This window comes from Apteryx mantelli, chromosome 23, assembly GCF_036417845.1.
Source record: "Apteryx mantelli isolate bAptMan1 chromosome 23, bAptMan1.hap1, whole genome shotgun sequence".
Classification (NCBI taxonomy): domain Eukaryota; kingdom Metazoa; phylum Chordata; class Aves; order Apterygiformes; family Apterygidae; genus Apteryx; species Apteryx mantelli.
The window spans coordinates 3,755,327-3,779,782 of record NC_090000.1 but is presented as its reverse complement, the minus strand read 5'-3'; the positions used below and the strand labels follow the sequence as shown (position 1 = coordinate 3,779,782).

General features: G+C 53.9%; 2 protein-coding genes across 2 annotated transcripts in view; both read right to left on the bottom strand.

Moving 5' to 3' along the window:
* Nucleotides 1-5,341, bottom strand: part of POU2F3 (POU class 2 homeobox 3) — a 42,184-nt gene extending 36,843 nt beyond the window's left edge. Inside the window, exons 1-2 of the mRNA XM_067310176.1 lie at nt 5,056-5,341; nt 519-572 (exon numbers count right to left, since the gene is read on the bottom strand). Of these exons, the coding sequence (XP_067166277.1) occupies nt 519-572; nt 5,056-5,341 (340 nt within the window). The remainder of the gene's footprint in view (nt 1-518; nt 573-5,055) is intronic.
* A 4,674-nt stretch (nt 5,342-10,015) lies between these two features.
* Nucleotides 10,016-23,130, bottom strand: OAF (out at first homolog). Its single transcript, XM_067310153.1, has 4 exons — nt 22,903-23,130; nt 12,875-13,009; nt 12,136-12,316; nt 10,016-11,600 (listed from the first exon to the last, which is right to left on the bottom strand). The coding sequence occupies exons 1-4, from the start codon at nt 23,128-23,130 to the stop codon at nt 11,326-11,328; spliced, it is 819 nt and encodes a 272-aa protein (XP_067166254.1). The 3' UTR covers nt 10,016-11,325.
* Between the last annotated feature and the right edge of the window lie 1,326 nt (nt 23,131-24,456).

Genomic DNA, 24,456 nt, shown 5'->3' with positions numbered 1-24,456 from the left:
CCCAGACTCCCTGGCCTCTCCGCTGGGCTTTCGGCAGGCTTCCCCAACTAGCTAGCTGGTGCGGCTCCCAGTTCGAGGCTTAATCAGGACACTGTTCCCCACCGCCACACCTTTAGGGGCCGGGGAGCCCTTCCAGCTTTCCTGGTCTCCCAGGTCCTTTCCTTTGCCTTAGGGATGGCTCAGCCGGGACAACGTGTTGGGTGCAGTAAAAGCACACACCGTAAGGACTGTCCTCAGAGAGGCGGACGCAGAACGAGATGCCCTCAAGAGGGAAGTAAGGTCTCATCCGTCTTCTCTCACTCCCTTTCAAACTCAGCTTGTTTCTCCCAGTTTGCCTGATCCCTATTTGCAGACCATTTACCCTGCTCTCTCCGTCACGCCTGTGCTCAGACCCCTCTCCAACCGTGAAGGAGCTGCCTTGCCCCAGAGCACTGTCCCCAGCCCAGAAGCAAGCAGTGCCGCCAAGCGCCAGCGTATCTCCTTCCATCCTTATCAATGCCAAAAAAGATGTCATTTACCCTTGAAGTGATGGCCGCCACCACACCCGGGGCCACGCTCGCCTTCGGGGACAGCTGCAAGAAAAGGGTGGGAATAGTCAACTTTACACAGATTGCTCCTCTCCTCCGTAAAACAGGCAAAGTACACATTCAGGTAAAGGAGGAAGAATATTCAAATTCAGATGGACACCCCCTCACCCTCTTCTCCCCTTTGCATGGGAATTTTAACTCTTTCCAGCCTACTTGTGGAAAAAAAAAAGAAAAAGATAATAGTAATTTTTTATAAAGAACCAACTGACTGATTTGCATGTTCTTCCTGCAGCCAATCCCTGCCACAGAAGTCATCCGATTTGCATTGGCTAATAACAACAGTGTGGAAGCTGGGCGAGTGTTTGCTGTGGTTTTGCTGGGACAGAAAAGGCAGGTGGAAGCCTTCTTAAAGGCATCATGCAAACCTTTTCCTCTTTCCAGCATGCACCTTGTATCATTTCCACGTGGCCAAAAGGGAGAGAATAAATCTATAGGTTATTATAGCTATTTCCCTCTATTGCTCACACTAAAGCAGGCAAACCACGTCTTTTCCTGTTGAAACTTCCAGTGTGCAAATGGAAATCCCCCTATTCTTTGGTCCAAACTTAATAACTTTGTTTAGTTTGAAGATTGAAACTTTTTCCTCAGCAAATGGGTACAAAAAGAAAGAAAAGAAAAGATTTTGTGCTAAGGAAGGAGTGCAAAAACTTCCACATACTTGAGAAACTTTCTTTCTTTAAATTGTATTAAGGAGGGAGAAAAAAGGAGAAAGAGAACAGTTTCTTTTGAAGTAATCCCTTGCCAATTAAGACATGAACATCTAATGGGGCTTCTAAGCACTTCTACTGTAGTAAAGAGTAATTATCATCAGCTATAAACATCTAGTTATCTTGTAATATTGCCAAAGGACCCTAACCTAGGCAGTCTACAAAGCACAAAGCTTTGCTTGTTGCCAAAAAGAATCTTAAAAAAAAAGCCAAATACTCATAAAGTAAAAATGTCTTAAGCCATACAGAAGTCTGGTGTTTGCTTTAGTTAGAAAGCCTGCAACTTTAAAAGAATTTAATATAGATTTCCTTGTGGGCACACAAATCAATGAATAAATGCATATGTTATTAAAAAAAAAAGTGTTGTGAGTAGTTTTCTCACATCCCCCAGACCAGTGAGCATCTTACGGGCACCAAGCAAGAGGCAGAGTGGTCCAACCAGTGGCAGCTGGGAAAGGGAAGAGAGCAAAAGGAAGCAGTAAGGCCCTTACTCCCTCGTGGATGGCTTGCACCGGGGAGGCGTAGGAGCAGCCCGCGCGCCCGCCGCCTGCCCTGGCCCTGAGCATAGGCCCAGCCGGCGGAGCGGCCAGGGGAAGGCGCCGCGGGAAAGCGGGCTCCGAGGGGCCGGCCCTTCCCACCCCACCACGGAGGGTGCGCAGGGGCGCTCCTGCTCCTCCATCGCCGGCCGCCGCCGCCGCAGCCGCCTCACGGTTTAGGAAGGCGGCAACCCCCAGGAGCCAGTTCCCACTGCTGGCGCACTTTGTGCTGGGTGCAAGCAGCAAAGCACCCTGATGACCCTGGTGCTCGATTCCCAGCCTCCTTGCACCCCGTCAGAGCCAGCGCTTGGCCACAGCCCGTCAGCTTTAGCAAACCTGCTCCCGCTGCAGCAAGAGCAAGCCATCAGCCCCTCTGCTGGTTATAACCTGAGTGGGGAGGAGAGGAGCAGCCGCAGCTGCAGCTTGATTGCGCATCATATGTTATCCATGGGCTCCTAAACTCCTTGCTCCTGGAGTCAGGACCTAACAAAAACCACTGTGATTCTCTCATACACGTAAAGTGAGATAATGCAGCGCAGAGGAAGAGCTTCATCTTCAAAAAGATTCAAATTCCTCCCACTAAACATACACAAGTTATTACAACTTAAATATCCTGTGTTTTAAAAAAAACAGGAAGAAAATGAAAATGCTTTTGATCAAACCCTATCAATCCAAGTGGTTTGGGGCTGACCAGCTTTCGAACACTAACGGGTAGCAACACTGCAGCAGCCGTCCTCCAAGGGCTCCTTGAGAATAAGGAGCAGATATACAAGGGAATGACCATCCGATATGATATAAATGCAGCCAAGATAAAGGAAACACCTTTTGTTTTTTGACACCAAAGAGTCCTCTGCTATAAATCAGGGAGAGAGTGATAAAGCCCAGCTGGATCTGAACCCCTGCATGCAACAGACAAAATAGGCTGCAAGATTTCAAGTCCAGCTGAAAGGCTCCCACCATACAGCTTTGCTAGGCAGCCAACATACAGAGAATAAGCAGGCTAATAAAAAAACCCCTGGGAAAAATAATGCAGTTTAGGCCTGCCTAACTCCTAACCACAGACCTATTAGGAGCCGCCACTGTGGCCTAGTCCATATTAAAAATGTGCTGCTGTACCTCAGCTAGTAAACATACCTGGAATAGGGGTAGTCTGGTTTCTTCACCCAGACCAAAGAAACTATACCGGTGCAGACGCTTCTCTGGGGATATATCTGCATCTATATTTTTGCTGAAACAAATGGTGTCAGCAAATAAAGCTTTCCCAAGCCCTTATTCCTCATAGCTGTTCTGACATGGGCACTGAGCTAAACCAGCCTGCTGACTTTAAAAAATGAAAAGCAGTGGTGGAAGCGGGGGGAAATCAGGTTGCCTGAGACTGCGACATGGACCCTGCTGAATTTCGCTGCCTTCTCGGTGCCTGAGCCCCTCCGGAGGCTGCAGGAAGCTGCAACGCGCCGGGTGCCTGGGGAGGAGGCGGTGGTACCCACCGGGAGCGCGGTGCTGCTGGAAGCGCTCCGGCCGGGGGAAGGAGCGCCTGCAGAGCCCAAACCGCCCCGCGTGGGCTCGGCACGGCCGGCAGGGGAGCGGGCGCACCTTCGCAAGCCCCTCGGGGGGGCCCGCCGCCCGGTGAGCCCACGGCCGAGCACGCCGAGCCGCCTCCGTACCGGTGTCACTCCGACCCCGGCGACTGAAAACAGGCCTGGATCGCTCTCCCTCCCTGCCGAAAAGACTGCTTGAAGTTTGGGCCTTTCTGCTGCTTGGCAGGGTGGGGTGACGGGGAGGGGGGGCCCAGCGCGGTGCGCGCCCAGCTCGGAGCAGCTCCTGGCCAAATCCGCCCCGGGAGCGCCGCCGCCGACTTTGGCAGAGGGCACGGTATCAGTTTTGGGGATCTGCTCGTGAAGAAAGAGTCGCCCACAAGCCCAGCAGGCGGGCGGATAGGAGCCTGCGGGGGACGCGTCCCGGAGAGGCACCGCACACAAGCACGCCCGTCGCAGGTGCTCAGGCTCGTCGGGCTCCCGCGCCGAGCCAGCCCCGCGAGCCTCGCACCTCCCCGGCGCCCGGCCGCCCCGCGCCGGGGGCTGCCGGGGGGATGCAGCAGGGCAGAGGCTGCGACGCGGCCGCGAAGCCCGGGCTTGGGCCGCTGCCTTCCGCGGCGCTGCCCCGAGCTCTGCTTGCCCTGCAGGCCTGCCGGTCTGCGTGCCGGCGGGGCCCGGCAAGCGGCGGCAAGCACTGGGCATGTGCCCCCGGGTCTCCCCTGCACCGCAGGACCACCAAACCCCTGAGGTTCGCTCAGACACGCAGCCCGGGACGGGCTGATGGACGTGTTCTTCCCCCTGCCCTGCACAGCCTGGGGACAGCATGCATCCCCTCCATGCGCAGGTCCCTGCCAGGCTCCCAGGTGCACTGTATGGCAGTGCAGGATCTGGTCCTCGCTGCAGTCATCACTGCGGTCTTCCCCCTGCGTTGCCCTCAGCGGCACGGTCCCTCCCCTCCAGCACAGGGCCCAAGCAGAGGGCAGAAGCTAAATCCCCGCTGGATTTAGGGCCAGCCTGAGCTCAGCACGGCTCCGAGAGGTTTGGCAGCGACTGCCCTGGTTCCCCAGCTACTCACAGAGGGGAAGTCTGCTTGGAGAAGATGTAGGACCATCTAAGCTGTGCCTCTGTGTCCCACCCCCTGGAAAGCATCCCTCTCTTTCTGAGTATCCCCGTTCATTCATTCCCCGCTCAACCCATCCTCCTACAGCCCTCTCCTCATCCATTCCTCCCTCCTTTTCCCTCTTTGTTGATAACTTTTCCCTCTTTTCCCATGCCCCGTCTCTCCCTCACGCTCACACACCCTGCACACTTCCTGCATCCCTCCGTGTGTTCATCCCCCAGCTCTAGCCTAGTGACCGGTCCCACAGCTCAGGCACCACTGGCGATTTTCCGGGTATCCAGGAGAACTTTGTTCCCTGCTCCCCAGCCCACGTTAGGGCTGGCAGTGCGAGTCGCACTCCCACGGTGTGAACGGGACTCTGCTGCCCCCTAAACAGCGTTGGGGCTGCATCCATCCCCAGGTGGGAACGTGGGCTCCGAACCCGGCACTGGCCGTGGCAGCCGGCTCCGTGGGGAGGGAAAGGAGGAGGGAACATTCACGGGAATCGGAGCAATCCCATTCCCTGCCCACGTCCACCATCTCGGCTGCGCGGGGAGCCCCAAGCCCGACCCTCCCTCAGGTGCCCTTTACCTGCGTGCACGGACTCCAGGTTCACCATCCTGCCGGCGGGGGGGAACCCGCGGTGCGCCCAGCCTCCTGCCGCCAGCCCCAGGTTGCCAGGGGCTGCCAGTTTGCCCTCCCTCCTCGGCCACCCGCTGCCGCTCGAACGGGGCGTGGGTCCGCTCCCCACGGGACCTAGAGCTCCATTGCCTGCTGCCACGCAGGGCCGGGGGAGCACGCGGCGCCGCGCCACGCCTCGCCCCACCTCCGGCTCCCGCGGGTGCCCTGACACCCAGCAGCCTGGCGCCCGGCCCATGCAAAAGCCGACATTTGCATATTAGTAACTCGGGAATGGATGAGTCCCTGCAGCGCTACCAGGGCGTGGGGTGGGGTGGGAAGGCGGGAGGCAGGCAGGCAGGCAGGCAGGCAGGGAAGGCGGCTCGCCCGCCCTCGCCGCCCCGGCTGCGCGGATGCGCCCCGCAGCACCTGCCTGCCGGGCTGCGGGTGGGGGGCTCCGCGGGCAGCCCCGCCGCTCGGCTGCCCCGTGCTGCGAGTGTCTTTGGCTCTGGCCCCTGTGGAGCACGGGCAGGAAAGGCCAAGAGGAGCAGCCAGGCAGGGGAGCGGCCAGAGGCGAAGGCTCCCGAGCTGCCGTCCCACCGAACCAGCCTTTGCCTCGTTCCCGGCCGCTCTGCTCAACTCCGGGGTCTGCGCAGACCAAGCCCGTGAGAGCGGCCTGTGCTGATCCATCTTTAAATCCTACGCGTCTAAGCCAAACAGGGAATGGTCCTATAGGAGCCCATCAGCACAGGAAGCAAAGGCGGGAGCAGAAGGGTAACAGCTTAGCTGAAGCCACGGGGCAGAGCTAGGGCCAGGACACAGCGACGACGGTTCCTGGCTTGTGCTCTGCGCAGCGAGTCCCCCAAGAAGGGGAAGGAGAGGGCAGACAGCCTCTTCTCCACGTTGTTTAAAGCTGCAGCATTTAACTGGCTTCCAGGGGAGCCATAGGGAAAAAAAAAAACCCTAATGTAGGCTTCTGCTGCAGGCAGCTGCCAGAGGCCAGGTCCTCAGCCAGCCCTGTGCTGCGGCAGGGACCAAGTCAACCCGATGGACCCGGGCACTGTGTTTGCTCCCCGTCCCTCCTGTGCGCTACCCTGATGACCCCCCGCTGCAGCCCGAGGTAGCGGGAAGTCCGCGTGAAACTCCCCAGCTCCGGCGCTGCTCAAACCTATCCTGAAAGCGTTAACACGCTCCATTGGTAGCTGCCAGGTACAAGCTATCACACATTCATCTCTCCCCGGCTAATTCACGTTCCAGGGCTCTCGGCTTTCCCACATGCTGCTCTCCCTCCCTGGAAAGACAGGTTTCTCCGAAGAGATGGGTGGGCGGGCGGGCAGGCTCTCCGGGCCTAACCTCCAACGCAGCCTGGTGTTATGGCCTCAAAGCGCCTGCCCTTGGCTTCCACGGTCAGAAAGGAAATCCTCCGGAGAGGGAGACACGCTGGAAAGAAAGGGTAGAAGTGCAAAGAGAAAGTCTCTCAAGGAATAGGAGGCGGAAAGCAGAGGGAGAGATGGAAGGGGGAAAGCAGAGAGGAGGGGAAGTTCCCGAGAGCGCTCGGGGTCACCCGGATGTTTGCAGGATGGGGAACGAAAGGGAGGTTTCTAGGGCTGTATTTAGAGCTACTCCAGGAAGCAGAAAGGTGGCAGGGGGTGGTTTGCACAGGTGTCTTGTTTCGAGCTGCTAGAGGGGCTGGACTCCTGCCACCGATCCCGTGGCAGAGCCCGGGCCGGCATGCTGAACCGCGGGGCATAGCGGGGCAGCTGCTGGGCTGCTTCCTAGCGGCTTCAGCACGGTCCCCACGTCTGCGTCCTTCCCGTGCTGAAGGGCGATGCGGTCAGGTGTCCTCACTGTGTCAGACAGGGATTTAGTGGTGGCTCCCAGCCAGCCCGAAAGGCCTCTGGGGCACAGGTGAGAGTGAAAGGCCCTGCGAAGGCTGGGGGGCTACGAGAGCCTCCCGTCCCCCAAATCGGGGCACTTTCATGCACGCTGCCTGGCAGTCTCACTTGATACTGCTCCTTCAGCTCCCTGATGCTCTTCCCTTGCTGCAGAGACATGCTGCCTGTACCGGAGCACCAGGGGTCCGGGCCTGTGCCGGATAGGGATCTCCCGGGCATCCTCCGGCCGGGATGCTGTCCTGGCAGATAGGCAGGGATGCACTGCCCTCTCCTGGCCCTGCAGGTGCCTCCAAAAAGCAACTGGGAATCCTCCAGTGTGCCCAGTCCTACCCTGGAGCTGGTGTGATCTGCTTTTTCTGACTGTTATTTTGTGGTCAATGGAACAGGGGAAGAAAAAAAAAAGAAGAAAAAGAAAGGTTCAGCAGTTTGCTTCCCAAAGAGCTGTGGGAGCAAAGCCCCTCACCTGGGCGCCCTTGTCATCAGCACTCTTCCACGCAGGCAGGAGAGACTACACCTCCTAATCTACCTGAAACACCGCAGCCACCGGCAGAGAGAAAATACAGGGGAGGTATCAAAGCATCCACAGTCCTTTCTGCTGTATAAATAAGACCACCTTTTCCAGGCAAAGGCAGATTTGCTTTAACTCTACCCTGAGACAACCACTCCTCGGTGCCTGCAGATATGCTGCTGCCAGAAGTCAGCTGATCATTATTTTTTCCCCCACGGGCATCAATGAATGACCTATCTACTCTCATCCTCGTTATATGTGGGTATTCCTCTGCATTTGCCACCAGAGTTTATTCCCCTCTCAGAGGAAGATAAGCTCTGCAGATAGAACTTGATTTATGGAGTGGGGCCTTTTGGATGGGCCCTGAAAGCACAAACAAGGCAGAAGGACGTTACAAAAATCCCCTACTGCTTTTCCTAACGGCAAGGATTTACACCAGTGCTCCTGGCCAACTGCAGGATCCTTCTGTGCCAGGAAGGTCCCCTGTCTCCACCTGCAACAGCTGCTTTGCAAGGGTGTTGTTAAAGTGCATCAAGAAGAAAGATTTTCCTTTGGAAAGGCAAATGTACTGCAGTGCAGTTCTCTTCTTGCAAGGTTGGGGAGATAATGAGATCTTTCAGGGACTAAGATAGCTAGCTGTAATTTGGGGTGTGAAACACATACATCCCTAAACCGTGGAGCTGTGCATCACCTTCACTGCCTTTTCCAGCCTGCAGAAAGCTCTGCCAAGAGTGCTTTCCCCCAAGGACCTCGCCAGCATTTCGCTTCTCGGAGCACAGACACGATCCGGCAGCACCCACTTGTGGAGGACGGGAAATCTGCACTGCTTCTGGGCAGCAGCTCTGGAAATTCAAGGTGCTGCTAGGTACCTCGCCAAGGCCCAGGCTAGCCTCAGGCCAGATGGGTGGCATTAGCTTCGGGAAAGCAGAGGCACCAGCTCCCTCCCACGCTCGGATAGCCCAGCTCAGACAGCTCAGCTGACGGCAGCACGCTGTAGGGACGTGCCCTGGCTGCTCGCCTCCCCTCAAAGCCCAGCTCTGCTGGAGCACACGTCACAAATCCAAAAACGACCATCGAGTTGAGCTCAGCATATGCTGCCCGTAGCTATTGAGCATTCGTGTCCTTCACTTACCTGGCACAGGTAAGAGCCCCCACGATGCAGCGCCGGCCCTGCCGCAGGCAGAGAGACCAAAACACCCTCCAGCCTGCACTGCTGAACACAGGCCCGGCTCATGAAAGGCTCCTCCGCCGCCCAGGGAGCCGAGGGGGCGGCTTCCTACGGCCATGCCGTGATGCCTTCCCGCGCTGGCCTGCAAACGCCTCAGCCCATGCTGCCAAGGGGTACTGGGGAAGAACCGAGACATCTCTTATGGGCTGTCTTTCATCCTCCTTATGGAGTATCAAGGAGATGCTCTGTCCCCTCTTAAGGGCTGTGCATGATCCAGGCAGTCCAGAGCCTCACCTTTACACGGTAAGCGCATCCAGCCCTCGGGGACGTGGCGCAGGTGCTCCCTGACAGCGCTAAGCACCCTCCCAGCAGCCCAGGCAGGGGGTAACTGGCAAAAAAGGGCTACCCAGGGGTCCCAGCAGAAAGGCACACAGGCCCCCTTGCAGCTCCTCTCCCTCATTGCTCACAGCCAACAGCTGGATTTAACTGGGGCTAGCAGGGACCAAGTCCCAGTATCCTGCTGCAGAAGGAGGCAGGAGCCAAGGCAGCAGAGAACAACCCCTGCAAGTACTGACTGTGTAAGCGAAGCACTCAAAGCCTCTCCAAAAATCACTGAGAGGAGTAAGTTGCTCTGGCAGCTCGTGTGCGGAAGGGCTGAGGTTGCACAAGTCCTTGTCTCTGCATTCACCTCACTAGGGGGAATCAGCACTCCACATTTCTCCCTTGAGCAGCAACTGAGCTAGAGCTTTGAACCGGCCAAAAACTCTGAAGGTGTCATCTCCCCTCAGCTACAGCAGCAGAGGCATAGACAGAGGATAGATACCTCACTGAGGCTGCTGCTCAGACAAGCCTCCAGGCACTAGCTGCAGCTGCACATCTGCATCACCTCCCCTCACAGGACCCCAACATCGCTAGGAGATAAAAGCAGGCACCCACCTGCCCACTCCTAGGACCACTTTCTGCAGCCATTGCCCGCCTCTTACCTCACTGGGGCTAGGGCTCAGAGCTTGCGCAGTTGCTTGAGATGAGCCCAAGCTGGCTCCCTACTGAGGGGCCAGGTATGCTTGAGACGCAGCAACACGCAGATGAGAGCTGGGGTCACCCCGAACAGCAGGATGCTTCCCTCCCCTCGCCTCCCCCATACATGGGTCTCTGATGTCCTGGGTACAAGCTGGAGATCTACCCCTAAGAAAACAGCTCTTAATCAGGAGCCCGAACAACTGTCATTGTCTCAGTGCAATCCAAAGAGTCTTTTAGGCAAAGGATGCTTTAAAAAAATCAGTTTATTTACCTTACAAATGATAAATAATTTGCTTTAGAAAAAAATTATTCAAGTGTGTTTTACTTCATGTCACAATATTAAAATACCTTTCCCTTCTCCCCCCCTCCCCCCCATTAGGACATCAATACAAAAATAATTGTGACCAAATGTAAGTTTTTTTTGTCAAAAATTCCTGGATTTTAGGCAAAAAGGCACACAGTGAAGGCTTTTCACCACGAGGTACCAGGGTTCAAAATGACCCCAACAGCCTCTTCCTCACCTCCCTGGCTGTTCTAACTCGAGTGAAAGAGGACACAGGAATTAGGCAGTAATCCAGCAGTGCTCTTTGTCCGGTGCCCTCCAGGTGTATAACAGAGCCAAGGTCAGCTTCAGTGTCATCCCCGTTTTACATATAGGGGAAACCAAGGCACAGCAAAGCAGTACAACATCTAGGAGCTTATTGTGTGAGTAGTTGGCAGAGTAGGACGTAGACCCGAGGAGCCCTGGCCCTTGATCCTCTGCTCTAAGCCAGGCAGATCAGTGTTGTCTTCGTCAAAATAATGGTGCAAACCCCACCTGGGATCATCCTCCCCCCCCTCGCAACCACAATGTTATGATGGCAGTCACCAATTTCTGGACATTTCTTTCTTAGCAGGAGAGTCACAGGACCAACACAAAAAGTTGGGCCTTAACTAGTCTACATAGGGTTTTAAGTAGAGCCCTAATTATCAGCCCTTTAGGCATATAAGGAATTGCTGGGATATATCCCCCTATTCTATCTTCTAGCCACAGGAAGGATACAACAGCCAGACACTAGGAAAAGCTACGGGCAGGTTCTTGCTTTGGGTAGGCTTCGTACCTTTGTTGTCTGAGTATGTGGTCCCATAAATTAGCTATTTTCCCATTGGGAAATGCTGCTATGTCACCAGGAGGTGGCGAAATCAGTGAAGGGGCTTCTTCAGTGGTAGGGATGTTTGACAACTCAGGTTGTCAGGACCACTTCTCTCCCTGCCCTGACCACCCATAAGGATGCTCAAGGCTGATGCCTGTTATCAGAGCTGCCCCCCTTCACATCTGCTAAATCTAGAGCAGGCAAAACACACCCCCTCCCAGTCCTTCACCCCAGAAATATACGTCTCTTCTTCCAGGAGGCAACATCTCCTGGCAGCTGGCAGGAGAGCATTAACATGCAGTGAGCTGAGGCCACTTATCACAGTATGAGGCAGTGTTAGGTGGGGAGAGGGTTGCAGGGGGCCAGAAGGAAAGGCACACGCAAAGCTCTCCTCGTACAAGGCACCTCTGTGGACCGTGTTCCTTCTTTGGAGCAGTCGACTCCAGGATGCCCTTAGCATCATAAAAGGGGGGCAGGAGGCAGATGAGCTGCCCCTTGAAAAGGCCTGGCCTGGCGCTGCTAGGTCTCCTCGTCCCACAGACATAGCTGCTTCTGCGGCACATAGTAATCGAAGGTGTAGCCCTTCTGGCAGCTGCGGATGCCACACTTGTAAGAAGAAACCTTGCCCCCAGCATCCCGAGTCTTGCAGTACTTCAGCATGCATGGGTACCACTCGATGTTCAGCGAGTAGCTGCAAATGCAGGGTTTCCAGCGGTCCGCACACAGCTTGCAACGCTGCAGGTCAGGGAGGTCTGACGTCTGGGGCAGGACCTCAAACATGGAGCCGTCCACCCCTGTGGGAAGAAGCACAGAGACATTGCTCAGGACGCTGCTGCTGAAAGACAAGGTCAAGGGAAAGAGCCACCGAGGCAAGTGCTGCTCTCGCTACAGTCTCCGGGACTGTCACAGAGAATGAGGCTGGAGAGCGCTCGGTTGCAGGGTTTGTGTGAACAGACTTAATTCTGAATAGGAACCATTGGAGAAGACAGGGCCTGTGGGAAAAATGAGGCAAAAGATACAGAGAGAAGGTAAAGAATGTCTTCCTTTGGGGGTGGTAAGCCAGGCGAAGAGTGGCCTTGGAAGTACCTGCCTAATTGGGTTCACTAGGAGAGCAATATGGAAGACACCAGATATGTTAAAGACTAGACTCCAGCACAGTGTGATGTGCAAGCAATCAGCACATGCGCATTATTCACCACTGTACTGCAGGTAGTGAACAAGAGGCTGAAGGGATCTGTGCTGATCGCCAGTAGTCTGGCAGGAGAGATCCCAGCACTCTGCCAGCCTGATGACAGGAGCAGTTCCCATCAAACCAAAGGAAACTTTTACCTTTCTCCAGCCAAAATTTGACATCTTCCTCTCGGGTGTAAATTGCTTCTTTGGCCTCTGCACAGACATTGTGGATGTGAGAGCTCAGCTGGGCACCTTTGCTGAAGTTGACAGCTACATCCATGCTGAGATGTTCCAGGCCCCGCACCTCCTCAGCCTGCCGCACTGTCCTGGGATTTTTCTAGAGAGGACAAAAAACACAAAAATCGGAATCCTGGTTCCAACAAATTATCCCATAGAGAGTATCATGATTTCATGCCAATGTAAGAAGGTGTGCAAATTACTGGGCAAATGCACCTGCATCCTATTTGGACAGAAGGCACTTACACAACTTCTTGGTGTTGCTCAACTGATAACTGATTTGCCTGTGATCATTCATCAGCGCTTTGTCCTGATGCATGGTGCCAAATTAGTATTTGCTTCATTAAATAATCTGCAGCAGGAGTTTTTATGGTGATTGCTCCAGCCATCCACTTCCTCTTTAACACAGTCTAGGCTGAACTAAATCATGCCTCCACCTAGTTTATTAGTGGATCATGATCAATATTATTAATGAAATTAGCTTAATAATGAATCCCTTAAACAGTAGAGGTGATCAAAAGCTGGTCCAGTGAACAGCTGAGCAATTGAGCAGCTGCCTGGGAAGGGTATACAGGCAGGACAGCATTAGCTCCAGGAAACCATGGATGGACTGGAAGATGGAGCTTGCACCGAATCCTGCTGCAGGGCTGCCTCTTACCTGCCGCAGCTTTGCCATAGACTCGCTGGGGATGATCTCGTTGCGGTGAAGCCGCGTGATGAAGCAGAGCGCTTGGAATTGGCTCTGGCCCCTCTCCAGCTCCCCTAAGATTAAGGCACGAAATATCTTCACCTCCTGAAAAAGAAATAAAAATCACTGAGTGAAAGTCCCAGACCTTTGGCATCAGTGGGGGGAACAGACTTCAGGGTCACTGAGAACAGCTCCATCTAAAAGAACAAAGTTAAAGGTCTCATACTTCTGCTACTTGAACAAGGGGTGTAGTCCCAGGTTCAATCCCACACAACCCTGCAGCGTAATTACTGCTGTCTGTAAAGGAGTAAAAGTTTTCACAGTCCCACTGTGTCAGGGACAGAGAGCTGCCAGGACACATTCCATGTCCCCGGCTCCCACAAAGAACAACTGGCGGTCATCTGTCCTTTACAAGGAGAGATGCGAGTCTGAGGACTCTTGTCCTCTTCCAAGAGATGTTCTCCTATCAATGCAGGGAAGGCTGCCACGAGTCTAGACTTTACTCAAAGGCTGCTCCTTTTCCCTTCAGTCAGCAAACATCCTGTTGGGGCCACACGCCCCTCCAGGAGAAAAGCCATGGACCCCCTAGTCGAGCAGGGCTGAGTGCAACACCCAGGATTTCACTTAGCCAGGCTGCAGTGGCCTGCAAGGGAAGGAGAAATTTAAAGCCCAAATCCACCTCCCTAGGGGAAACTGTCTTTTAGTGTTTCACTTTCAACCGCCTAAAGAAATAAAACATGTTGATGCAGCAGCCAAAGCATCATTCCCCCCCATCTCACAGAGATAGAGTTATTATCAGGGTTATTGCTCTTCCTGTTACTGTAATGTGGCTCATCCTGCTAGGGCCAATATGTGACCAGAAGGCAAAGGGGAGAGGGCTGGAGAAAGCATAAGCACAGGCAAGCGGACGAGGACAGAACGGGTGAAAGGAAAACACAACGCAGTCCAAAAATCCTACTCTATCACAGTGCCAGGACCGCTGGGACTGGATGACTGTTCCTCCTAGGAATAGCTAGAGGGACCAAAACCGCTGAAACCATATCTGAATCCACATTACATACTACATGAGGCCCCCTTTTTCCTCCAGGTTGCTATCTTTGAGTTGTAATTGAAGCCCTGTGAGGGCAGCTGGTCACAGCTTCCATCCGCCGTCAACTAAAAATATCACAAGTCTTTATTACAGCAAAAGTCCTCATCTCACCAGTGAGCTATTAACAAGCTGGGATTGCGCACAGTCAAAACCGGTACCTATTTTTGTTAAACAAATGTCACATAGCCATTATCTCCATGCATTACTTAGGGCCAGCAGTCCCAACTTTCCTCTGCTGCCTTCCCTCACTTGCTTCCAAGTAACTGGTATTCTGGCAAACAAATTGCTCATTTCTGGACCCAACAGCATGTGGAACAGAAATGAAAGTCATAAATTGTTAAAGCCAGAAGGAACCCATTATGATCAGCTGCAGCTGATCTCCTTTTCTGTCCTGGTCAATAATTTTGGCATCTTATATATATAGCTTCTGACATGGGTTCTAGCACATCTCCAAATCCAGCTTGGAAGTCATAGTTACCAAAAATGCTAGTGAAATTACTACTGGCTTATTATTTTTTGACAGCTCTAACAAGGAGAATTCCCACCCAGACATGGGCACCACTGGAACAATCCACATTCACATCTACATTTAGTCCCACTGCCTTCTAGTTGAGCAATTCGGCTTTGAGCTCCCCCAGCAAGCAAGGCCCAAGGGGGAGTAGATCAAAACCAGTGGCCAACTCTGGCATATCCTTCAACTGTGGATTTAATTTTAGTTTGCTTTACACAATCAGAGTTCAGTCCAGCAAAAAGAAAAGCAAATGTGGACAGCCATGTTTTGCATTAGGACTGAAAAAAACTCAGCTACATGCAGGAGATTAAAAACAGTGCAGTACTTCCCAGGTTGAAGGCAATTTTTGTAAAACGAGTACATGCTGAGCAACTGATCAATCCTTCTGATCTATCAATCCAAAATTAAACTTCAAATTCCCAGCTCTGGTTCCTTTTCACAGCTAGTGCATATGGGAGATTCACAGCTTTCTCCCTGCCCCTAATGAGCAGTTCGAAGCTCCCGAGCAATCCCACACAAGCGCAGGTCCTTCACTCTGGCTCCAGCGCTCAGAGCCCGGCTGCCTCAGGCGGCACTGCAGAGTCCGGGGAGGGAGATGCTCCTTCCAAGTGGGCTCAGGTCTGAGGGTGCCACTTCCACTGTGTACAAAGGGCTCCTCCATTCAGGGGCTCTTTTCAGTGCTGAATGCAGACAGAAATGCTGTAAATGTTTCTGAGTTCCAACCGCATACGAGAGGAAGGACCAAATCTGGTGTCTTTACAATGCACCAATGGAGCAAAACAGCTCTTGGGGCCATTGAAACAAGACAGTCCTCAGGAGCAAATGCAGGGAGGGCACAGGGTCACCAGCTGCTGTTGTATTTCCCTCGAAGCACCTTACTGTATTACCTTGCTCCCATCTCACCAGCGAGTGACCCAGTGCTGCTGCTCAGCTAATCTAAATATTTATCCACCCACCTCCGCGTGCTTGCTGATTTATAGGCTGAGTCCATGCAACCTCTGGTAAAGATGCCTGCAAACATCTTCACTCAAAGAGCTCACTGGAAGGGGATGGAGGGAGAGGAAGATGGGGAAGGGTGATCTTGCAGCAGGGGAGGTATGGATGGAGAAAGAGCAAGCAGAGGGGAATCTGGTAGTAAAGATCAGCAGTGAGTCACAGAGGCTGTAGGGGAAGCAGTGTGCAGAGCAGAGTCCCACTGCACAACCCACCCCTCCCTCCACCCCCAGGTCTGCCTTTGCTAGTGGCTGATCTCCCTTAGGTCTTTCCTCCGCCCATCCTGGCGGAGGTCTTGCAGTCGGACAAACACCCAGGCAGTCCTCCTCTCCCACCTCCCTGCCACAGGCCCCCGAGCTGAACCAGAAAGCCTCCACGCCTGGCTGCCTCCACTGGTACATTAAACAAAGCCAGGTCTTTATCTAAAGTCGACCGCTCCACCAGCCCTGCTGACGTCGCTGCCTGCGAGAGCAACTGCCCGAGCTGCCGTCCTCAAAGCCTGCAAACCCAAAGAGATGCTGGGCTCGGGACCCACGATGAAGCTTCATTTCTCCTCCTTCTCCCGCTGCCCCAGTGCTTCTGGCACACGTCCCTTTCCTGGCAGCTCTGCTCAAACAGCTCCCTGGAAACATGACTGCCAGGCATGCGCCGCTCAGGTTGCAGTGAACTTGTTGGCCAAGGCCAGTCCCTTGCTGCCATCATTTTGGGGGGCTCCACAAAGCCAGCAATTCTGGGCAAAGGAGATGGTGCCCATGCAACATGTCTTAAAAGCACGAGTGTCACCACACCTGCAGAGTGAACCTAAGCGCCTGTTGCCCACCCCCATCACCTTGCTGTACAACCCATTAGCCTGCAGTGCTGCACTGACCCAGCACGTTAGCCTGCATCCCTGCACAGGGGGCCACCAGGCTGCAGCTACACCGAGATTCAGGTCTCACTCCACGGCAGCAAAAGGAAGCAGCTCTGCCTGGTGTGCAGAGGGCTCTGGTGCTGCCTGAACTCTAGGTGTCATGCACCCTTGCGTGCCCACCCTGGAGTCAGGGATCACCAGGACATTTGTTGATATGGAGGGAGGTGCTCGGGGAACGACAGGAAGGTTCTGGGTTTGCCAGCATTCGTGCAGTCACTGAGCCAGTGAAAAGCTTTAATTAAGCTGTTTTGTTCAAGGAACTACCTCCTACGGCACATATTGTTCTGAAGAGAGAAATTTCACTTTCACCTGGCTCCAAGCAAAGCCCTGCTCCAGCAACCCTTACTGCGGATATCAGCTAGCCTCTAACTGTGCCACACACGGGCCCATTTTTCCCAGAGACAAGAACCCTGCAGTGACTGCTCTCTCCTGACAAAGAAGAAATAAGTCTCATCTTTTCCTCAGCCCTTTTTCACCCTTCTTTCTCCAAGCCTTGCCCAGCCCTTCCCCACCTTCCCTGCCCCCCTTGACCTGGCTATGCAACCACAGGTGGAACAGGAACCTAAGCTTGTCCCATCAGGAATCTGTCATGCTTCTTGCATGGGAAGAGCCACCCAACTTTCCCCTACTCAGAGAGTCTTTCCCTCCCTAGCCACCTCACCTCTTTCCCACCAGGAGGAGCAGGAAGATTCAGTCACAAGGTGGGTACCTGGCCAAGGCAACAAAAGGCACCTTTAATTCTGGGTTTCTGCAAAATTTCCCAGCAGGGAACAAGTCCCAACAGAACATTGCCTTTGCAATGCAGGGACTCTCCAGGTGAACTCATCATGGGGGTGTTGAGAGTCCTTGGCCCTGACCTGCACTTGTGTGGCAAGTACAGTTACAGCTGTTGTTTAGGTTTGGACGACGCGATGCTTAGTGAAATAGGGAACAGCCAGTTCTACAGCCACGCTCTAACCCTGGCATTGGAGGTAACCGCAGCCTTGGCTTTCAGAGCACGGACAGAGCAGCTCTTCTTTCCTGAAGGGAGAAAGGAACTCAGTGGCCAGAGCTCCCATCAGCCCAGGCTGCCCTTACCTACCACAGGGAATTCCAAAGAACTAGCCTCCGCTGAGGAGCAGAAAAGTCATTCAGCTTCCTCCATCCTTGCGTCCTCCTCAGCCAGCTCCTCCAGGGACTGCTCTCTGGGGTGCAAGAACAGTTCAGCCTCCATTCCTAGGCTTAATCCAGTGGAGACTTCTAAGCCTGTGTGGTCTAGATCTGGGCCCAGCCTCTCGACTTCACATTGTGTGAAGCAAAACAGTTCCCAGGGAAATAAATTATTTCAGTGCCTTCCTGACCCCAGCTCATTCAGCTTTCCTGCCAAGTTTCTCTCCCCAAGAACAGCAATGCTGCTGTGGGACCCACTTTCATCTTTGCTGTCGCATGCCTGCTCAGAGCAGGGGGGGGACGTGCAAAGAGAAGCAGCTGCTAGGGGCAGTGTTGCTCTGGCACTCCTGGGCCCACTTCCTCACGCGGTCACCAGCCTTCGCTGCCATCCTGGCCCGCCTGTATCCCCTCTGGGGGATCAGCTACAGTTGGCCAGGAAGTTGTTTTGCTTGTACAACATACCCCATGGAGCATGTATTATTGCATCCACACAGGGGGTCCAGCCAGCTGAGTTAAACTGTCTAGAAGGGGATTATGTTTTTTAATGTCTCTCCTACTGGAAATAGCTAGACCAAAAACACTTCGGTTCATGGCCTCTTAACCTTCCCTTGCCTCAGTTTCCCAGCCGTAGCAAGGAGCCAGGAGAACCTGCTGGCCCTCCACAACGCTCAGAGATATTTGGAAAACCATCCTCTAGCAAACTGAGGCATGCCAAAAAGTAACCGGCAGAGGCCACATTTGAAACTGGATCCTACCTAAGCGAATTGCCCAAGGCCATGGAGCGAGCAAAGGGCAGCTCTGGCTGGCAAGGACCTTCTGCCCTCCAGTCCTACGTGCAGCTCAGCAGGCCACAGCACTACCTTTGCATATGGTACAACTGCCATTTACCAACACTTGAGTGATCAGTTCAATTAAAAGCCAGCATTTTTAGCTACCTCACTCCACTACAAGGTAACAAACACCACGATATTTTAATGAATTCACTCCATCCCTCCTGTCCTCCCAAACAAAACCAAATCCCTAGGAAATGCATGCCTGAATAATGCAGCATTAAATTTTCTAATGTTTAACGCCGCTGAGGAGACCTGTGGAGCGCTTCACTCACCATTCCCAGCATGCTTGCTTCTTTCTCCCAAATTGTGCAATCCCTGCTAGGGAGAGAGCTAAAAAGATTCCTATTATCTCACAGTAGCTCCTGGGGAACTGGTGTCATCTGTTCCAGGAGAGAGCCTTTTAGCACTGCTAGCAAGTCTTTGAGAAGCATGCTGTGGTACGGCACAGCCCTGAAACTGTTTGCCTGAAAATCTGCTTTCCAAGGAGGCTGCTTGCACAGGTCTCCCAATAGTCTTTAGCCCACGACAGGGAGAAAGGATCACTCCAACCCATGAACCTCACTGTGGCAGAGCGTGGGCTGTTGGGCCCCACCTTGCAGAAGAGCACTGTTGGGAGCAAGTCATCCAACACAGCTTCCAAGGGTTCTCGCTATGGACCATCCATCTGGCTAAGGACCATCCAGTCCAACGGGTGGCTGGTGGACATGGGACATCTCACTGCTACACCTGGCTCCTGAATGCATTCAACACACTTTCCTAGGAAAAGAGAGGAACTGGGAGGTGCCAGGTCCCTCCTGACATCCTATTCTTACGAGCAGCTGGCACCAGGTATTTCAGAGCAAAGACTGAAGCACAGTGGCAGACTTGGGAGAACCTCTTCAGATCACAGCATATCACCTTGATTAGGAAGTTCCGTTCCTCAAGGAGGGTGCTGAATAACCCTCCTTTTCTATTTCTGGCATCTCTGCAGTGGAGAAAAGGCTGCTTTCAGAATTTCACAGATAATGTCTTTCGGCAGATGCTTTCCTATATTCTCTGGTCATTTAGCACCTAATATGGTGGACCCTGCCATAAGGCCTCAAAACACTAACCCAGACTATCAAGTAACTTCAGCCTTATTAGCAAGGAAAGCTGAAAGGACTGGCAATGCAAGCGTTAAAAGACCAGTAGCCATACCTTCTCCCTTGCGTTTCCAGCACAACTTTTCCATTAATCAAAAGGAAAAAGAAACTTTACTATATCTTTGTACTGGCCTTGGACTAAAACCACCCACTTTGTTTTCAGGCCGCTGTTTAACAACTGAGGAGACTGTGCTACTCAAATTAGACACAACATTTATGGTTCTTCTCCCCCCTCACCCCTTTCTGCAATACATTTTATGCCTGACAATAGTACGCAGGGACAGACATGTCATCACATTCTTTCAATCTGCAACAAAAGAAACAGTCTTCACTATTGCACAGCCCAGAAAACATCACGTCCCAGTTTGGGGTCCCACCAAGCACTAGTGCTCTGCACTAGGGAACAAGGAAAAACCTTGTGTGCTCCAAGGACGTGACAGATGCCCTCCTCCTGCCCCACAGAGCCTGGGCTACTGCAGCGATCTGCTCATCTTCCCTTCGTTGTAGAGCACAGGTTCCCCGAGGTGGTGTGCGGCTGCTCCATTTTAGTTACATTGCGGTCCCCACATTGCAGCCCAGACGCTGCTCCAAAAAGCAGCTCATGCCAGCTTTTGCCCTGGGAAGGGGCATTCCCTGGACCCGGCACACCTACCTCACACAGCCTTCGGGGCTGAGAGGGATCTGATACGTGTCTCTACAGCGAGTGGAGGGCAAGCGGCGATTGCATAGGGTACACCAATTGGGCTTCTAAAGCTCCTTCAGGTTCAGCTCCGGTTGGGGGGGGGGGGGAGGGCGCGAAGGCAGGGGTGGAAGAGCAATGAAAATCCCACCTTTGTGCAAAGCCCTAAGCACTGTTCAAGTCCTGCTCAACTTCCATCAGTGCCAGAGTGCCAGAGGAGAGAACTGAACCATGGTCTCATTAAACCTGAATCTCCTTTCCTCTCCAACCCATGGTCTAGCAGTAGCCCCTTGTCAGCAAAGAAAATGAAAAAAATGCCTTTGGACTAAACCCCCGCAGTTTAAGCCAGAAAAGTGGAAAAGTGATTTGTGCGAAAACCCAGCATCCTGGCCACAGCATGACCACACTATCTAGCTTGGGAAACCCAGACCAACAACTGCAGCTGCTTTTGCAAAGACTGAGAACCTCGAGACCTTTCTCTGGAGAGAAGAAGTTGTGTAATGTTAGAGAGATGAGCACCAGAGCAGAACAGGGAAATGCCTGTGTGCAGCCAGGAGAACGGGTCAGAAGGGGAACCCTGGCCAGGCAGCTGCCTGCTCACATCATTACTCACAGTACCGCAAATTCATCTCCTCAGTCCTTGATGTTTCTCTGTTTTTTCTTGAGCCATATTCCAGTACAGACATGAAACAAAGAGCCAGCAACCCAACTGTTAGCAAACAGAAGGCTAAGAATGACTCCTTGCAAAGCCTTCCAAGGACTGTTTCCCCATGCATTTCCACCACAATATGAGGGCATGCATGGAGCTAAGGATTTAACAGAATGAAGTGAGAGACATATTTAGAGAAGCCTGTCTCCAGAAGTAGTGCAATTATAAGAGGACAGGAGCAAGAGAAGAGCTATCACACTCTGCTGGGTTTGTAGATAAGATTTGAGGGCAAGCTCCTGGAAGAGCTGAAGTGAAAAATGTTGGAAGGATCAACAGCTCAGGACAACAGAAGTCCCCAAGTTACATCCCAGGCTCCCAAGGGGTCTACCTAGAGGATCTGTGAAGTGCTTGGATTTCCTGTGGTCAGGAACATGCCATGGTATTCAATTTAGCAATCTGTAGGCTTAAGAGCCCTCCCTTCTCCCCCAACTTTCCGGGTGTTTCCTGTCTTCTTAGGATTTGTCTTTTTACAGGAATTATTGGACCGTTTCCCTGAGTGTGTGCTGGAGTACATGGAGCACACTATAATCTCCAAAATACAGCTTCTGCTAGCATCTCAGGAAGGGGTGGGCTTGAACCTGCGCCCTCCAGGACTTTAGCTGGAGAAGAGCCATCCAAGAGGCTGCAAGGACACTGGGCACAGAGTGTACCAGAAGGGGGAAGAGGCATCATGACAACCCCTGGAGGAAGGCTCCAAGGTTCACAACAGGTTGGGGCATGATACCCTGCTATCTGCAGGTTTGAGCTTCCTCTTGCAGCAAACCAAAGTCCACCTGAGCAAACAGTCTAAACAGAGGGTTGGAACAAGATAGCAATTGCCCTGCCACCCACACGGCAGAGAGCAGCTCTTCCCTGCGCAACAGAAAATTCACTGCATCCGGCTTGGCTTGGCACATGCTGAAGAACACCATGCTGGCCCAGAAGCTCCTGTCTCCTGCTGAGAAGTGTGGGATCTCAGGCTTAACTCAGAAAACATCATGTCCCTGCAGAGAGGCCACTTCTCACCCACCGGGCCTGGGAGAGGGACAAAGAAAGGACCCCTTTACAGGAGAGCTGTTGCCAGTCCCAGAGACAGCTGTCAGTCAAACACTTCCCGCACTAGGAACTCTATGCACATGTGCTCCCAAAGACAGCAGAAATCCATCCGAGGAGCTAACTGCATCCCACTTGCATCAGAAGTACAGATGCCCTTAGGACAGAGAATAAACACCCTCATCCAGGAGTCAGGACCTTGAGCTCTTCCCTGTGCACTGCGACTCTCCTGCCCTGGCCACGTTTGTGACCCCACGCCGTGCCTAGTGGCTGCTGCACCTTCTGCTCAGAGCTATGCTACCTCTGAACTCGGCAAAGACAGCTGGGTCCGCTAGGGTCGGCTGGGCTTGGGGCAGGCTTTGCAGCCCATCCCGCCGGGACCTTTACCACCCAGCTTCAGCACAGAGGCAGCCCAGGTTACAGGTGTAACAGCAGCGGCAACAGCCTGCCCGAGCAGCGTGGAGCCGTACGCACGAGAAGGGCTGCACGCAGACCACAAACAAAGACCCCAGCAATGCTCGAGGCTGACTTTTCCTCCACACGCACAAAAGACCCCCTCCATTCCTCAGAAATGGTTCTGGCTTCTGGACCCTCCACCAAGGTTCTCTCAAGCTCCAAGCTGGTCCCAGGTGCAGAGGGACCTCGCACGCGCATGCCACCACCCTTTGCCCCACAAAAGGGTAGGCTCCAGAGTCGTGCTGCGAGCCTCCCTCTAAACCCAGCCGATGTCCCGCGAGGCGCGGGGGGCCGAAACTCCCACGCTGGAGCCCTCGACCTCCTTGCAGCTCGGCAGGGAAGGGCAGCGGGCGACCAGAGCAGCAGGGCACAGCGCGGGCCGCGCCACGGGGAGGGCGCGGGCTTCCCGGCGAGCGCGGCACCCCCCGAGGGCGAGCGCGGCACCCCGCCGCGGGGATGCGGGCGGAGAGGCGCGCAGCGGGCGCGGGCAGGGGGGCAGCCCCCGCGGCTCCTACCTGTCTGAAGTCGGCGGTGAGGGTGACGAGGGCGCCGTCGGCCTCGCGCAGCTCCAGGCTGATGCAGTCGGCGCCGCTGTCGGCGTGCAGGCTCTCCTCGGCCACCTGCCCGCCGGGCAGCCGCACCCGCACCCGCAGCTCGGCCCGCGCCGCGGGGCCCGGCAGCGGCGCCAGCGCCAGCCACAGCAGCGCGGGCAGCGCCGGCAGCCGGCGCCGCGGGCCGCGCATCCCCCCGCCTGGGCGCAGCGCCGGCTCCGCGCTGCCCCCGGCCCGCCGGGGCGCCGCGCAGCCCGGCGCCGCTCGCCTGGCTCCGCTGCCCGCTCGCCGCCACCGCCGTTCATTCAGCCCCGGCTCGCTCGTTCCCCCCCGCCCGTCACTTCCTTCCCCAAATCCAGGGACCTGCCTTAAAGAGACAGCGCGCCTCCCCGCCCCCAGCTGCGCCGAGCGGGGCGGAGGGAAAAACGGGAAAAAAAAAAAAACACCATAAAACACGCAGCTTTGGTAAAGGGACCAGAAGCGAAGTTCCGCCCTACGCAGCGTCGCCCGCCAACACGCTCTGCTCCCCTCTCATCTGCCTTCGGGCGAGTGGCAGGATGAGGGACCGGCTGCAGGGAGACCTCTTCTCCAGCAGCAGCCAGCTTTTCTTCTGGAGCTACCCTCTCCTGCGCTCCTTCTTCCCCCCCCTTGGAGTAAATAACTATTTACAAGCTGCAGCTGGAAAGCAGAAAGGAGGTCGGCATTAACAAGCCCCAAGCTCTCCTATCTGCACAAAATACACGAATCCGTTCTCTAAACACGCAGTTGTTGAGAACCAAACATCTGCATGATTCCTCAAGCTCTCACCATGTACAGGAGACCATCATAGGTCTGTGCTGATGCACATGGGGTGTATTTCTGCCCCCAAGGATATAGGCTGGGCCACTTCAGATTTTCTGCCCCCCCCTTTTTTTTTTTAAATACACGAATGTAGACTTATATCACTTTAAAATCTGCGGTTTACAGTCAAAAGGCTCCAAATCTACCCTCCACCCCACCCAATTCTGCAATCACTTCCAGATGGACAGATGCTCATGAAGGGCCCCTTTGATTTCAAAAGGTCTCTCTGCAAACACAAAGGTCATTGTGGCAGCAGGATCAGGGCCTCAGAGAAAGATCCTTGCAAGGAGAAGCACAGAAATAAATAGAAACAACTGTTTAAACCACACTTCCAGAGGGCAAGATCACTCTTGTCTCTGAGTAGCCCTTTTACAGTCAGTGGGACCTCATTTAAGTAAGATTTGGCCCTATGTTTTCACAGCCTCTCTCGAACAAGTTTTTTCCTTGAAATGCTTTTCAGGACAATAGCACAGTGCTAAAAATAAGAGCGAAGGAGGAGAGAAAGTTAAGAGGTGTAAGCAGGGCAGAAGAGAGGGTTCACTGCAGATACAGACAGAGAAGGGTTCACAAGGCAGAAACACACTGGAAGCTTGTTCCCCACGACAAAAGCTGCAAAGGAGAACGCCCCACTCACACAGTCTATTTATTTGGAGGAGATTATGCAAAAAGACGGGAGGA

What these genes read in the sequence shown, in the direction of transcription:
- OAF (XM_067310153.1), bottom strand. Translation starts at nt 23,130, where the DNA reads ATGCGCGGCCCGCGGCGCCGGCTGCCGGCGCTGCCCGCGCTGCTGTGG. An exon ending in TCACCGCCGACTTCAGACAG is followed by an intron (nt 13,010 to 22,902) that starts GTAGGAGCCGCG and finishes TTTCTTTTTCAG; the next exon opens with GAGGTGAAGATATTTCGTGC. An exon ending in CAAATTTTGGCTGGAGAAAG is followed by an intron (nt 11,601 to 12,135) that starts GTAAAAGTTTCC and finishes TTCTTCCCACAG; the next exon opens with GGGTGGACGGCTCCATGTTT.